Below are 17,260 nucleotides of genomic sequence, written 5' to 3'. Positions count from 1 at the left end.
ACAAAATCAAAGTCTTCTTTAGTTAGATATGCAGATGTATGATATCTTTCTAATCCACATAAAGCTAAATCCCAGATAGGTTATGTGTTTCCACGAGGAGACACTGCTATATCATGGAAGTCGGTGACGCAATCCCTAAAAGTGACGTCTTCAAATCACTCTGAGATCATTGCAATGCATGAAGCAAGTTGAGATTGTGTGTGGTTGAGATCCTTGACACGACATATTCAAGAATCATGTGGGTTGCCAATAGCCAAAGATAGCCTGATGCTTACATTGTGCAGTTAAAAAGAGGCTATATCAAAGGTGATAGAACAAAGCATATTTCACCAAAGTTTTCTATATACATGAACTTCAAGAAAATGATGATATTGACGTCCATCAAATTCGCTCAAGTGACAATGTAGCTGACTTATTTACAAAGACATTGCCAACTTCAAAATTCAAGAAATTACTACACAAGATAGGGATGCATCAGTTGAAGGATCTTAGATGATTGAGATCAGGTGTAGTATCTATTGTTGTACTTTTTTTTCTTCGTTTAGGTTTTTTCCAATTGAGTTTTACTGATAATGTTTTAACGAGGCAACATTTGAGCTCCCACATCTCTTAGAAATAATTTGTTGAGTTGATAATCATATAAGGAGAGTGTTATAGATAATATATTATAGATAATTATTGAGATAAAATTTATATTTTATCATGTTATCAACTATTTAAACTCTGTAAATCTACTCTATAAATAAAATATTTCAAATTATTCTTTCATCTCTATATTTTCTGCTATTCACAACATAAATAATATACATATTACTTTTTATTTACCATTTTTGAAGTCTTAAATTCGGACAATGGAAGGAAATGGTAGGGAACCTAAGCTAAGCTTGCTTTAACCCTTCGAATCTTATTTTCATATTTTATCATCACCAAAGAAAGCCCAAAAATCCAATTTCCTCTCCATTAAATCAAATATTTATAAGAAAATCCACTGTTAAGTTTTCAATTTTTTGTTCGCTTTCTCTTCCTGTTTCGTCTTCGCTAAGAACTAAATCATTTTCCGTCTGAACAAATGAGCTCAATTTCAGTTTGATCTCACATTGCTTTATTTCAGCTATGAAAAAGCTTGTTATAGATTCTTAAGTGTTAAAGGTGAGAAATCTTGGTTACTTCCTGAACTGGGATGTGGGTTTTGAGGCGTTTTTATTTTATTTGTTTACTTAATTATTTATTCTTTTATAAAGGATTATGAGATATATCTTGAAAGGCTGGGATTTTACTTCCAAGAAACACCATGGGGTTTTGAATTAATTTTTTTGTAAAGTTGTTTTCTTGGAATCTGAAATATGGAAGGTACTGAGTTGCAGTGGAGTAACTGTGTTGGGATCAGATGCTCCCACAGGCTACCTTTACTTCCAGAACCACCGAAGAAAACCCAAATCAAGTAACTGGATCAGCACCATCACTACCACTACCACTACCACCAGTTTCTATCTCTCCTCCCACGGACACGGCTGCCGTAGTTAGCGGCGCCGTCTCTTTGAAGAAAAAGAGGGGCAGGCCTAGGAAGTATATATGGCCCTGATGGCTCAGTGTCTACGACCCTTTCACCTAAGCCACTTTCTTCCTCGGCCCCACCTCCGGTGATTGACTTCTCCTCCGTGCAGAAACGAGGGAAGGTCTGATATGTCGGCGGCTCCGCCACCAAGATGCAAGAGCTGAGAATGGAGACTGAGAGTTTGGGTAATTCATAAATACTTCTAGAATATTCGTTTAATCGTACACGTGTTTGTTTTTTGCTGCATGCATGTTGATGAATCTTTGAGCGTTTACTGATCTGTTCTTGATTTATTTTGAATCCTAATTCCTAAGCGGCAATTGTGTTTTCGGAACGTCGAATGTTTTGTGTGGAAGCGAAGCAGTGGGACCTGTGCATAAATGCGCAGGGTGATAGGCTAATAGCTTGTGCAAATGGGTGGTTGTAAGCATCAAGTGGGCTTATGTGTTGTCGTGGGATTAAGGAATCTTGAAACTATGACTTTTGTGAGGCACTGTTTCCTTTAAGAGAGAAGGCTTTGGTTTATTAAGTTGCCTTCTTGAAATAATTTACTTGTCAATGTTTTGCCTTTCTTCATATCTCTCTGGCGAAAAGGGAAAAAATAATAGAATACTAATGTAACCACCGTTCTTCGACCAGGAAATTGTTTCACATTAATTATCACATTATTTCAGATGCATGACTTACCACTTGGACTGTTTTCTGGTGACTTTCATAGTAATTATGCACTGGGCCAGCTTGCGAACTAACTTATGATTAAATGTTGATTGAAATGATTCAGAGGATATGGTGGGATAACCTTGTTTATAGAACAATGTTTCTGTCCGTTGAGTGGTTAGGATTGTTAAAATTTGGTAGATTTTTTCTTCATTTAAATTTCTGTATAATTTACGGTTAATTATGCTCTTTTGGTAATCTGATATTGATTGAAGCTTTTCTACTTATACTATTTTCTATCTCTTTTGTTCAGCTTCTCTTTCATTTATTTAGGCTGCATCATAGTGAATTTGATTGTGCGTTTTATTGCTTCTTCTGTGTAATTCTGCTGCAAAATTGATCCTAAAAAACTAGCACTGTTTTACCGAATGACTTTTTGTGATTAATTTTTGTAATTTGAGGTTTTAATCCTATTTAAGTTTGGACTTAACTCATTGGACAGTTAAGCATTTGTGATCTTATCATGTGTTCATCGTATAATTTGCCCTGTTTTAGCAAAGTTGCCCTTGTTTAGGGTTGTTGAAATTGGGTGTTTTTCAAGTATCTAATATTTTTCCTGAAAGCCCATCCTTAGCACTTGGGATGAGTTTGATGTTAGAGATTTTTCTCAAAATCATGTTTTTACGTATACATGAACATGAAAAAACAATATGCGGAAGCTTAAATCGAGTGTTACCTCCGGCCATTGAAAATTTTGATTTATCTGATTTCTTCTCGGTTGATGACTTCTAAGCACTCCACCCTCTCAATAGATGGTGTAAATTTTTCTTATGAGGTATGCGCTTAGGAACCTCAATCGCTCTATTTATAGGCGTTTCTCATATCATCGATGAGTGTATCGGGAGCCGAGATTCAGAAGGAGAATCGTGTACGCATCTAAATTTTCTTGGTCGTCGCCAATATCAATTTGTACACGCTACTTCTTTTAATATGTGTCACGTTTTTCTTACATTCTCCCACTTGACACATATATCTCATTTACCAAAGGAGAAAACAAAATACATGAATCATGGCGATAAGTCATCTTAAAACGAATATTATCTTCCATGTATTACAATGCATTATGTCTCTCAAATCTGTATAACTTAATGAATAAACCCAATGTTTATTCGAGGTCCAACTTTATTGATATTTCTCAAATCAATGAATGTGTACACAACAAATATGAGAAAATATCACATCATAGTTTCATTAACTTTGTTCTTACAACAAAATTACATAGAGGAACCAAGTCTCATTCTTTCTGTATGATCCTTAAATTCCAATGGTGGCATGCCTTTAGTCAAAGGATCCGCAATCATCAATTCAGTGCTATTGCGCTCGATAAGTAACTTCTTATCTTTAACACGTTCTCGTATGACTAAATACTTATTGTCGATGTGCTTGCTTCGACTACCACTTTTGTTATTTTTAGCCATAAAAACAGCAGCTGAATTGTCACAATATATTCTTAATGGCCTAGATATAGAATCCATAACTCTAAGCCCCGAAATGAAACTCTTCAACCATACATCATGTGAGGTTGCCTCAAAACAAGATACAAACTTAACTTCCATAGTGGAAGTATCAGTCTATGTCTGCTTTGCACTTCTCCAAGATACAGCTCCACCAGCTAGCATGAAAATATATCATGAAGTGGATTTTCTTGAATCAATGCAGCCAGCATAGTCTGAATCAGAGTAGCCAATTACTTCCAAATTCTCAGTTCGTCTGAACATAAGCATATAATCTTTGGTCCCTTGAAGGTACCTCATGACTTTCTTTGCAGCTTTCCAATGTTCTAAACCTGGATTACTCTGATATCTTCCCAACATCCCAACAACAAATGCAATGTCAGGTCTAGTGCAAACCTGAGCATACATCAAGCTTCCGATAGCAGAAGCATAAGGAATGTTTTTCATTTGTTCCCGCTCTAGATCATTCTTTGGGCATTGGCTCAAATTGAATTTATCACCTTTCACAACGGGAGCTATATTTGGTGAATAATCTTTCATCCGATATCTCTCTAAAACTTTGTTGATATAGGTTTCTTGAGACAGACCTATAATACCTCGAATTCTGTCTCTATGTATCTTAATACCAATGACAAAAGATGCATCGCCCATATCCTTCATATCAAAGTTTCTAGAGAGGAATTGTTTCACCTCATATAACAGACCCTTATCATTGGTTGCAAGTAATATATCATCCACATATAGAATAAGGAAACAAAACTTGCTCCCACTGACCTTCTGGTATATACATTGATCCATGGGGTTCTCAACGAATCCGAATGAAGAGATAACATCATGAAATTTTAAATACCATTGACGGGAAGCTTGTTTCAATCTATATATAGATTTCTTAAGCTTACAAACTAATTGCTCACCATTACTAGAGAAGAATCCTTCAGGTTGTTTCATATAAACCTCTTCCTCTAGTTCTCCATTGAGAAAAGCTGTCTTCACATCCATTTGTTGCAAATCTAAGTGAAAATGTGCAACTAATGCTAGAATGATACGGAGAGAATCTTTCTTAGATACAGGAGAAAAAGTCTCCTTATAATTGATTCCTTCCTGATGAGTGAATCCTTTAGCAACGAGTCTTGCTTTATACCTTTCAATGCTGCCTAATGAGTCTTTCTTTGTTTTGAAGACCCATTTACATCCAATGGCTTTTACACCATCAGGCAACTGAACAAGATCCCATACTCCATTAACTGCCATAGAATTCATCTCTTCTTTCATAGCATTAAACCATAGTTTTGGCTCATTACAACTCATGGTTTGTGAAAACGTTTCACGATCATTTTCGGCTCCGATGTTAAAATCCGATTCCTGTAAATACACAACATAATCACTAGATATAGTTGATCTTCTTATTCTAGTAGATCTTCTTATTCTAGTAGATCTCCTTAGGTTGTTTGGTTGATAAAAATTTCTTGTTTTTCTTCATTAACAACTTGATCTACTGGATTTTCATCAGCGATTTGTGGAACTTCAGTAACTGGTTGTCTAACACTCATTTGGTCTTGAGGAGTGTGAATAACGACCAATCTGTCATTTGAATAAGAGGGTTGTGAATTAATGTGATCTTTCTCAAAAACTATGTCATTTGAATAATCACTCCCACTAATCAAATCATTCTCAAGAAATTTTGCATTTCTTGATTCCACAATTCTAGTGTTGTGATATGGACAATAGAATCTGTACCCTTTGGATTTTTCGGCATACCCAATGAAATATCCACTTATAGTTCTTGGGTCCAGTTTCTTTTCATGTGGGTTGTGAACTCTTATTTCAGAAGGACAACCCCAAATGCGTATATGTTGCACTCGGTTTCCAACATTTAAATAACTCAAATGGCGTCTTTGGGACAGCCTTAGTTGGAACTCGGTTTAATATATACACAGCTGTCTTAAGAGCTTCAGTCCACAAGGATTTAGGAAGTTTGTAGCTACTAAACATGCTCCTCATCATGTCCAATAATGTTCGGTTTCTCCTCTCAGCTACGTCATTCTGGTCAGGAGAACCAGACATAGTATATTGGGCAACAATCCCATGTTCTTGGAGAAACTTCGCAAACGGACCAGGTGCTTGTCCATTCTCAGTGTATCTACCGTAATATTCTCCATCTCTATCAGTTTTCACGATCTTAATATGTTTTCCACATTGCTTCTCCACTTCAGCCTTAAAAACCTTAAAGGCTTCAAGTGCTTCGTTTTTATTATGAAACATGTAGATATACATGTATCGTGAGTAATCATCACTGAAAGAGATAAAGTATTTCGGACTTTGCATGTCCATATCTGGACAACAAATATCTGAATATATGATTTCTAATATTTCCGTACTCCTCTTGGCACTCTTTTTAGACTTATTGGTCTGCTTTCCCTTAATGCAGTCCACACAAGTCTCAAATCAGTAAAATCTAAAGTACTAAGTACTCCATCATTCACTAATCTTTTAATCCTCTCTATGGAGATATGTCTCAATCTCATGTGCCACAATATAGAGGAATCTTCATTTATAACACATCTTTTAATACCTCCTTGAACATGCATAGTGGTGTTATTATTTTGTAAAGAAATAGAAAAAAAGACCATCAATCATTGTACCTATTTCCAATAAGATTTGATTTATAAAACAAATTTATTGCTTTATCCAAAAACTGAAATGAATAACCAAGAGGTACAAGTTTTGATACTGAAATTAAATTCCTAGAAAACTAGGAACATAAAAGGTCTTTTCCAATTTTAAAATATAACCACTATTAAACACTAGGCAGCAAGTCCCAATAGCCTCCACATGCGAAGACATCTTGTTTCCTGAATAGATGCTTCGCTCATTTTCTATTGGCTTCCTTAGGTTTTGCATACCCTTTCTTTTCAAGTCAGTCCTTAAATTTATTGCAATCCTTCTTAATGTGTCTCGTCTTTTTACAGAAGAAACACTTGAATTCTTTCTTGATGTCAGGTTGGGGTGGAATTATTCCTTTCCCTTTTCCCTTGACTTTGGCTTGCTTTTTATACTTTCCTTGTGTGGTCATAAAGACATTATCATTTGTTTCCATCAACAACCTTCCTTCCTCTTGAACACACATGGTCATTAATTCATTAATCGACCATTTATCTTTATGTGTATTGTAGAAAATTTTGAAGGGTCCACTATTGCTGTGGAAGAGTGCATAAAATGTAGTGCACAAGAAAAGTCTCAGACATTTCCACTTCAAGTGTCTTGAGCCGAGCCGCTATGTCCCGTATTTTCATGATGTGCTCTCGCACACCTCTCACACTGGTGAGCCTTAATGAAGAGAATTCCATAATTAGGATGCTTGCAAGTGCCTTATCTGAAGACTGAAACTGTTCATCAATAGCCTTCAGTAATTCTGTGACATTATTATGCTGATCGACAGAACCACGCATACCAGCAGAGATTTTGGTCTTTATTACACAGAGTCGATTAGATCGCTCCTATTTTTCATAAAGATCAACATCATCCGGAATGCTGTTTTCAGTAATAGCAGATGGTTCCTCTTTCCGTATAGCATAATCAATATCCATCCACCCTAATTGAAGAAGAATTCTTTCTTTCCATATTTTATAGTTATCGCTCTTTAGTTCGGGAATGTCACATTTCATAACAGAAAAAACTCGCAGGTTGCATAACTACACAAAATATCATATGCTTAAAATTTTGAGACGATATCATGTTTTACCAATGTAAATCATGTTTTTTAAAAATCGAGTGACATAAAATTTGCCTGTGGGCTAAAATTTTAAATCAATAAGATTTTTCTGTAACTTTATGATAAAACTATCCAAATATATTTCCCATAACTCCTGTGGGTAAATTAAGAAAAATATAATTTGAATATTTTAACCTAATTATTTATATAAATATAATAAAAATCCCTGTGTGGTAAAATTTATTATGTTTATATAATTAATTACAATTGATGTCCATTATGTGATCCAAATCCACTTAATGCACAATTTTTCATAATTAAGGATGTTGTGGCTATTCCTCAATTATTTAAGATTATACGGTTCATCGGACAAAATTTTGGCTTTACTTTAATACTTTATATAATAATTATTTAGTAACATAATCAATATTTTCCAAGAGTGCTCCCAGGAAAGATAGGTAGTGCTAAGGCCTTTTAAATACCTAACTCTTAGTCAGAGCAACATTCCTCAGAGAGACCAGTGGCTAGTCAAGGCAGTTTAAACCGATCTATGAAGAACTCTCTCAGATCATGTTTTCTCATGTCACCTTATAATTATTATTTATTTTAATTATTCACATTTATGTGAATCTTTATAAGCCAAAATTTTTCTTTAAATAACTTTATATTCACATTTTTACTTAATATGAACAAATACGTTCCCCATCAGTTTTTATCTTCAATCAGAGTAGTGATAAAGTGAGGATCACATTTATGTGAAAATGTGGGCACCTCATCAGTTTTTCTCTTTTATCAGTAATAATAAAGTGAGGATTATTTGTTCATTTGTGAATATCTCAAATATTTTATTTTGTAATATATATTCACATATTACTTGATATGTTCATTTCAAATTATAAACAACTTAATATAATTTAATATGAACATAATGTGAATATTGATGTACCAATTATTTTTCAATATTATTTGCATTTTAAATTTCAAAAATAAATGAAAGTATAATATTAAATTTGCATGTACACATCAAACACTTATCCATAATATTTGACATTTTATCTAACATGCAAAAATAATTTCTAAACATGTATTAAAAATTACGTCGAACTTGGAATTATTTTAATGTGTTCAAATTATTTAACCAAATGTTATATGTATACCGAATTATACATATAACTTAATAACACATTAATCATTATTTATTTATTTATTATTATTTTAAAAACAATAATAATAAAAAACGACACTTGATAGTCAAATTTCAAATTAGTGTGGGTCCCGCGTAATTAATTGTGGGTCCTACATTAATTTATTAATTTTTTTAATAAAAAAATTTAATTAATCAATTACCGACACTTTTGACAAATTGAAATGTGTTGCATGTTCAAATTGACGTATGAGGTCTTTCACATTCAATGCAGTGCATGTGTTATGATTGATTAATATAATCATTTCGTTCATGAATTGCCACAATTCCTTCTTCAATCTTTTTTGAATATTTAGCTCCAAACTTTTACTCTCATTTCGTAAAAAATTTCAGAAAGCAAATCTAAATTTTTCTTTTTTAAATTTCAAAGAAGAACTTCAAGGTGCAATCGAGAACAAAATTCTTAGGTAAGTTTTTTAATATCATTATGTCCGATCTATAAATTTTAAGTTTCTTACGTAAAACTTAAAATTCTTTTCCCAAAATTTCATGATATGAAAACAAATATTTTCAAGGCAGAGGTATCATGGCTCTGATATCAAATGTTAGAGATTTTTCTCAAAATCATGTTTTTACGTATACATGAACATGAAAAACAATATGCGGAAGCTTAAATCGAGTGTTACCTCCGGCCATTGAAAATTTTGATTTATCTGATTTTCTTCTCGGTTGATGCCTTTTAAGCACTCCACCCTCTCAATAGATGATGTAAATTTTTCTTATGAGGTGTGTGCTTATGGACCTCAATCGCTCTATTTATAGGCGTTTCTCATACCATCGATGAGTGTATCGGGAGCCGAGATTCAGAAGGAGAATTGTGTACACATCTAAATTTTCTTGGCCGTCCAATATCAATTTATACACGCTACTTCTTTTAATATGTGTCACGTTTTTCTTACATTTGATGTTCTAGTCACATTGAGTGCTCACTTTCCTTGTAGGATACAACCTGAGCTCATCTTTAATGGTACATTTTGTGTCTTTATCTAAAATTAGACGACACCTTTTAATACGCAAAATCTCTTGAGCTCTAAAAGAAAATGCGCTTAACTTCAGTGAAATGCATTTGTCAGCAAGCTTTTCACTATGCGCTGATAACGTTGGCTTGTGCTACGTTGGAAATTCCCTGCATAAATTATGTATCAGGTCAAATATTTTCCCATTTATCTGCATACTTGTGCCCTTTTGGCTGGTAGGGGACAAAATGATTGCTGACATTAAATTTTTGTTAGGTGAATGGGTTTCATGTTTTGTTGGTGCTAATTTTACACCTCATATCATCACTGTCGATGCTGGAGAGGTAAGCTATTGATGATGTGGAAATTCTCTGCCATAATCAGTGTTGAGTGTTCAGTCTCGGGATATTAACAATTTTATTTTTGGTGGTCTTAGGACATAACAATGAAGGTCATATCCTTCTCTTAGCAAGGTCCTCGAGCAATTTGCATCCTGTCTGCTAATGGTGTAATTTCAAGCGTCACTCTGCGGCAACCTGATTCTTCTGGGGGTACATTGACATATGAGGTACTGCAATCGTTTAGTTAACAAAACTCTACGCTACCAATTCTCTTTCTTTGCTACAATTTTATATATTTTAACATATTGATCAAGAAATTAAAATTCCTGTCCAGTATAATTCGACATATTGACTACATGCATTGACTAAAATGTTACTTTTTTTTGTTTGTTGTCCCACATCGATTCTCTGGAAGTTGTATATATAGACTTGGACAATCTTCAATCCTTGAGTTAAATTTTGAGGTTGAGTTAAATCCAATTTTCAATATTTACGTGATATTAGAGCTCAGGTCTACAGTTATGAGTTGGACTGCTCATAATTGGGTCACTCGTTCTGCTCATAGTTGGGCCACTTATAAACTTCAAGTCATTCCGGGGTTGTGTTAGTTGACCCACGTGGATAAAATCTTTGGGAGTTGCATATATGACTTGTTATAGGGGTGGTTAGTTGTCCCGCATATCGGCATGAGAGCATAGCCGTACCTGTGGTTCACAGAGCCTGAGGCAATATCTTGTTGTGATAAATAACAATAAAGCTCATTTTGCAAATTAAAAATAACCAAACAATAGATATAAGGAAAATATAATTTACGAGTTATATATTTATCTCTTTGCGATTTTTTTCTTCGTGCGCCACAACATCAACATGGCTCTAACGTAATGCAGTATCATATGAATAATTATATTGACAAAAGATTGAAATTGGCAAAAATTGTAAGATATGTTGCCAAAATTGAAATTTATCAATATAAACTATCAAAATAACAAAATGATAAATATAATGAATCAATATTGTAAAAATATATGATTTGTTTTAAATAATAAATATAATATTTTATTCAAGAAAATAGAAAATAAAGATATGTAAAATAGGTAAGTATCACAATTTTTTGTGTTTTATTTTTTGAAATGGGTCCAACTACATAAATTCAAGAAAAGAGGCCAAATAATCGACAAGTAAAGTATAAAATTTTAACACATGAGTTGACACAAGATAAAATAATAAATATATTGGATAAACATTACCATTTTACGCCTACAAAATTTTTAAAAATTTAATTAATGAGCCTTGTAAATTTATTGTTTGGCCTCTACATAATTTGATTAAATCCACAATGAACACAATAATCATATTTAATCATGTTTTCAATGGATCAATGTCCAATTTTTTTTTTAAATGTCCATTGCACATACTATTTAAATGCATGCCTCAACAATATGAGACTTACGATTTTTTTTGGGCCCTGTGAGGGTCGGGCCCTGAGGCGATGATCTCTCTCGCCTCATAGGAGGTACGGCCATGCATGAGAGTTGCAGAACTTTGACAATTTTCTCCTTAGAGCTAGCTTTTGGAGTTGAGCTCTAGTGAGTTTATTTTTTAACTTATGTTCTTCCATTTTTGGCAGAGTGCGGCATACGTTATATTCTTTGAATTCAGATTATCTTTTCATGTATCTGATAGCATCTTGTCACTTTTATTCTTGATACTAGCATTTTTTTTTTGGTATTAGGCTGTTTTTCATGGACCCATGTGTTTAATAACTTGTTGCTTCTGTTGTTTAGGGTCGCTTTGAGATACTCTCGTTGACCGGTTCATTTATGCCATCCGAGACTGGTGGAGTAAGAAACAGATCCGGTGGTATGAGCGTCTCTTTGGCTAGTCCTCATGGTCGCGTCGTAGGTGGTGGAGTTGCTGGCCTATTATTAGCGGCCATTCCTGTGCAGGTTTGTCTTTTTTTGGTCCAATTTTTTTTCCCTCATTCTAGCTTGTTAAAGTTGGGAAAACATAATAAGCTTTGATGACATGATGTTTCGTAACACTGGTGTTTCTCCGTAAAGTAGATAGTGGTGGGCAGTTTTCTGGCTGGAAACCAGGTCGAGCAGAAGGCGAAGAAACACAAACCCGAGCCACTAGCTATTATACCTGCTACGAGTGCAGGAGTGGAAGGCCCTTACCAGACTTCCCCCTTGTTCCGTAGAGACAGCCGGTCCTCAATGCCCCCAGAGTCGAGTAATAACCCCACCGACAAGAATGTTCCCTTACGTGGATAGTTCGCCCTAGAGTACCCTATTTTAACACAATTGCAACTCACCTATTGGAATTGCAGGTAAGGCTAGTGACTTTTTGTAGTAGGTTGAATTTATGTCTCTTGTTTTGCAATAAGTTGAACCCCATTATGTCTTTCTTTCTTTGGAACTGTTGCTTTAGAGAGCAAGAGCTCTGCGTTTGCTCCATGTGCTATGAGGACAAAAATTGGACAGCAACTATTATTTATTCGTTTTGATGGTTGAATGTATACTATATGGAAATATGTGTGTGTGTTTTACATTCTATTATTTACGTGGAATTCAAGAAAGTTATGCATTGTAATTTTGACAGTTCAGTAACTGCGTATCACACAATGTAGCAGATAGTGGTGCATTTTATTAATTGCGGGTTAAGTTTTCTACTTCAATTCGCTGCATGAAATTCCTTCTTTTTGCTATTTTGATGGCACAAATATCTTCATTTTGATCTTGAAAAAAAGAAATAATTGCACACATATTTAATGTGCACAACATGGTTTTGTGAACAATAGAGCCGCTGATTCATGTGGTGGTAATGTCGACAGCATGGATCCAAATCACAGATGTTGATACATCAGTGGCAGCAAAAATTGTAATGATTAGTCTATCAATATTAACATGCCAAATGTCACTTCAAATGGAACCGTGAAAGGTAATTTCTCCAAACCGCTGGACCTTCATATTCTTGGCCGGTTGGACCCTTCAAATTATGGTTGTGTTTTTTCCTTTTTTCTGTTCTTATATTTTATTTTATCTTTGTTTTTTGAGGACGGCCCCGTTATAGGTTTTGCGGACTTGCAGTACTGTTGATTGTTTAGTGTATACTACACAGTGTTGTTTGTTTTTATTTCTTCTCTCTTCTCTTTAATTAATTATTTCAATTATTTTTTAAAATAAATTTATTTTAGTATTTTTAAAACTGTTTTGAATTGTTATAATTTATATGAATAATTATAACACAGAATTGTTTTCTGCATTATTATCTTTATAACCTATTATGATGATTTGGGAACGGGTGGGGAGATACATGCATATCAGTGTAGGTTTTTTGTGAGACGGTCTCACGAATCTTTATCTGTGAGACGGGTCAACTTTACCGATATTCACAATAAAAAAGTAAAATTCTTAGCATAAAAAGTAATACTTTTTCATTGATAACTCAAATAAGAGATCCGTCTTACAAAATACGACCCGTGAGATCGTCTCATACAAGTTTTTGCTTGCATATTATTGTTACAGACATAGGACCGATCAATATAATAGTATTTTGGGGAGAAAACGTTGAAGCAGACATATATGGAAACGAAACATAAATTTTAGGCAAAAACTTGTATCAGACGGTCTCACGGGTCGTATTTTGTGAGACAGATATCTTATTAGGGTCATTCACTTGAAAAAATATTACTTTTTATGTTAAGAGTATTACTTTTTATTTTAAATATCGGTAGGATTGATCCGTCTCACAGATAAAGATTCGTAAGACCGTCTCACAAGAGACCTACTCAAATTTTTATTGTTAACACTTAAAGTAATCTTAAATCTATATTTTATTTATTTACGTATTAGTTACACAAAGTATAATAAATATCAAATGTTTTCATTATTAGATGAACTTGAAATACATGCTATTAACGTGAAACAATAACATGCAAGAAGTTGATTTGAAGTTGATGGCTTTACTAATCTAAAATAACACAAATATATTAAAAATCTATGGAAATCTATATATCATTCCAAATGCAACCATAGAGATTTGAAAATCGTGCAATACAAATTATGAGTCTTTCAATGTTCAATATTTTGTACAGAAACTCTGCTTCATTAGGTTCTTGAAATTATGTAGGTTTTTTAAAAAACTTTCAATGCTCTCTTGGCTCTACAATTTTCCTGGCTTGGTACATATTATACTCATCTGGTAAAAATAAATTATACATGTTCGGTAACCTAACAATTATAAATATTTATTTAAAATTAAATTTATTTTTTATAACACGATAACAACTTGTTATAAAAAGGATGATTAATATAAATTAATTATATTTAAAAATATTTTTTAAATATAAACAACGAATTAATAAATTGTTTTTTTTTATGATATTAAAGAACTATGGTAAATACACACACACCCACACACTTGGAACAAGTAAACTGTTAAAAGACATATTCTAAGAACATAAAGAACGAAATATACTAATTAAACATAAATCAATTAATTACTATTTGACTGACTTGGTCGATACCTACATATATAATTCTTTGTTTACTACCCTATTTTGCGTCGCTGCTTATGATAAGATAAGATTTTAATAATGAAACAATTAACAGATCAATGCTACCTGTGTATATGAATTAATTAATTAATCATAGTCAAAAGTTAAGAAATTAAGACTGGGTAAGTTATCCAAATTTATAGGTAAATAAAACAGGACAATTTCAAACCTATATATTTTTATTAAGGAAATTAATCGACTTGTTCAAATATTTCAACTATAAATACCTCTACAATTCGTGCATTTGAAACCACTTCTCAAGCTCAGCTGCACTAGTAATCTAGTGCATTAATCCATTCCTAAACATATATCTTGCTAGCTTCAATATTTAAGATGTCCATTCGTTTCTTTCTAGGCTTTTTTGTAGTAACTTCGATATGTTCATTGGCATATGCATCTGATCCTAGTCCTCTTCAAGACTTTTGTGTCGCGGTCGATGATGCAAAGGCTTCTGGTAATTAATTTTATGCACATTCTCACGAATAAGTTAATCTCGTTTTTTGCGGCTATATCGAAGTTATAATGTTTGCTTTTCATGGGGTTATTTTGATCAGCAGATTCGAAACTTTATACCATTTTATTCTCATTATTAATTAGTTATAATTCGGTTAATCCTTGCATATTGTGTAATTTCATGCAAAATTACATTATGATTGCAGTTTTTGTGAACGGGAAGATTTGCAAGAACCCAAATAAGGTTTCCGCAGATGATTTCTATTTCAGTGGTCTGAACAAACCTGGAAACACATCAAATCGTGTAGGCTCAAGGGTTACTCCGGTTAATGTAAACCAAATACCCGGGCTCAACACTTTGGGCATTTCTTTGGTTCGAGTTGATTATGCACCATACGGGCTCAACCCTCCTCACACGCATCCTCGTGCCACTGAAATTCTTGTCGTAACTGAAGGAACTCTATCCGTTGGGTTTGTGACTTCGAATCCTGCAAATCCCAACCAGAAGAACAAGCTTTTTACCAAGACATTGCATCCAGGAGATGTGTTTGTGTTCCCTGAAGGCCTCATTCATTTTCAATTCAATATCGGAAAAACCAAGGCTGTTGCATTTGCCGGGTTAAGTAGTCAGAATCCTGGAGTCATCACCATTGCAAATGCTGTTTTTGGCTCTGAACCACCAATTTCCATCGATGTTCTTACGAAGGCATTCCAGGTTGACAAGAACGTTATAAAACATCTTCAAGAACAATTTTGGACAAACAACTAAAACAGAATCAGACCAAATTAAGACAAAGCTCCATTGTTTTTCTTTCCTACTTGTTTGAGTACTAGAATAAGGAGCATATATATGTGATTCATTGATGTGTTCTCTTTAATCATTTTGGCTAATAAAGACATTATTAAGTTTTTGTAATTTATATTTACAGTTTTCTTTGAAAAAAAGTAAAATGTGTTGACAAACAAGCACCAGCACTGCTCGGATATGTTTATATATAATATTGGTTCGCTTTAGATTCTTGAATTTATAGACATGATAAATCAATAACACTTAACATTCTTTTTAAAGCATGATTTCATTGGCAAGTATTGCGAATTAAATTGCATGCATGGATCTATCACAAATATAAAGTGAGTCAATTCTAATTTTGAACCCAAACGTCAATAAAACAAAACAAATCCACTAATTGGAACTACAATTGTAGAGTTTGGTTTCAATATTATCCTATTAGAAACACAATCACGTTGCCTGCCGTTGAACCATTATATAGTCTAGCTGTGTATATACCACCGTTGCCTGCATACATGCTTTATCCTTCTCATTTACTTTAATCGGTATCGTTATTAGTAGTTAAATTCATATTTTGATAATATGTTTCCATTGTTTGGTAGGATGAATTGTAGGGAAATAAAGTTTAGTTCAAGTTTGGGAGGTCGGATGGAGCACAAAATCTAGTCAATGATGTGTGCCGATCACTTGTTGCTTCGGACGATAAAAGGAAAACCATAAAGCAAAAAAAAAAAAAATTTGTTCAGATTATCTGCGCCACCAATACTTAAACTCGTTCCTTTCTATTCATCATATTGGAATTTAACGAGTATTTATACAGAAAATAACTTCAACTCTACCCGAAGCAGCGTCTTAATTTGCCACACCACATGAACTATAGTGCACCAAAATCATAAATAAGCAAACATATTGTAATTTTTCGTAAATAATAAATGTGTTAGTGGTTGGTGCGTTAAGGAACATATTTTGGACTGACGACAAGATTTGTTTATTCATGAACTGATGGATGCCTTTTACTACAAACAAATAAAAGTCATACCGCGCGATTTTTATCTTATTTAATGTCATTTGGGACTAACCCAAGTACAGTCGCACACACGGTCATATATTCATCACATATTGTTGTTTGAAGTTCAAGTACCTTGTTTTTGCTTGAGTATAAGCATTTAAATTTTTATTTCCATATATGTCTTATTGCGAGATATTTCTTTCCATATCTTTAGGCTTTATATTGTTTATCTTGATTATCTTATCTCATATTTTGGAAAATGATATATGTGTTTGTTTAGATAAAATTGATGAATAAGTAATGAAAAAGTGTCTTAGGTTTGTGTTACTAATTCCCCAAATTCTATAATTGATAATAATAAGATGCCTGCGAGATTTGTTTGATTTGCTGATGAAGATTTCGTAAAATTATAAGTAGGTTAATGTCTATATTTTTTTGAGGTATCAGTTGTTTGATGCGACTTTGAAGGAGAAAACACCTACTATATATTGTGTATCGCGACAAATGCTGC

General features: G+C 33.6%; 1 protein-coding gene and 1 pseudogene across 1 annotated transcript; both read left to right on the top strand.

The window, feature by feature from the left end:
• Positions 1-851: 851 nt before the first annotated feature.
• LOC142541769 (AT-hook motif nuclear-localized protein 1-like) lies at positions 852-12,472 on the top strand (annotated as a pseudogene).
• A 2,288-nt stretch (positions 12,473-14,760) lies between these two features.
• Positions 14,761-15,856, top strand: LOC142542837 (germin-like protein subfamily 1 member 17). Its single transcript, XM_075649682.1, has 2 exons — positions 14,761-14,951; positions 15,157-15,856. The coding sequence occupies exons 1-2, from the start codon at positions 14,831-14,833 to the stop codon at positions 15,717-15,719; spliced, it is 684 nt and encodes a 227-aa protein (XP_075505797.1). The 5' UTR covers positions 14,761-14,830; the 3' UTR covers positions 15,720-15,856.
• The last annotated feature ends 1,404 nt before the right edge of the window (positions 15,857-17,260 follow it).

The sequence above is a fragment of the Primulina tabacum genome, chromosome 4 (genome assembly GCF_025594145.1).
Source record: "Primulina tabacum isolate GXHZ01 chromosome 4, ASM2559414v2, whole genome shotgun sequence".
NCBI classification, from domain to species: Eukaryota; Viridiplantae; Streptophyta; class Magnoliopsida; order Lamiales; family Gesneriaceae; genus Primulina; species Primulina tabacum.
This window is presented reverse-complemented; position numbering and strand designations above follow the sequence as displayed.

Bases quoted from the DNA above. Each gene is read 5' to 3' on its own strand.
- LOC142542837 (XM_075649682.1), top strand. From the start codon at position 14,831: ATGTCCATTCGTTTCTTTCTAGGCTTTTTTGTAGTAACTTCGATATGT. The intron at 14,952-15,156 runs GTAATTAATTTT...TTATGATTGCAG, and splicing joins CGATGATGCAAAGGCTTCTG to TTTTTGTGAACGGGAAGATT.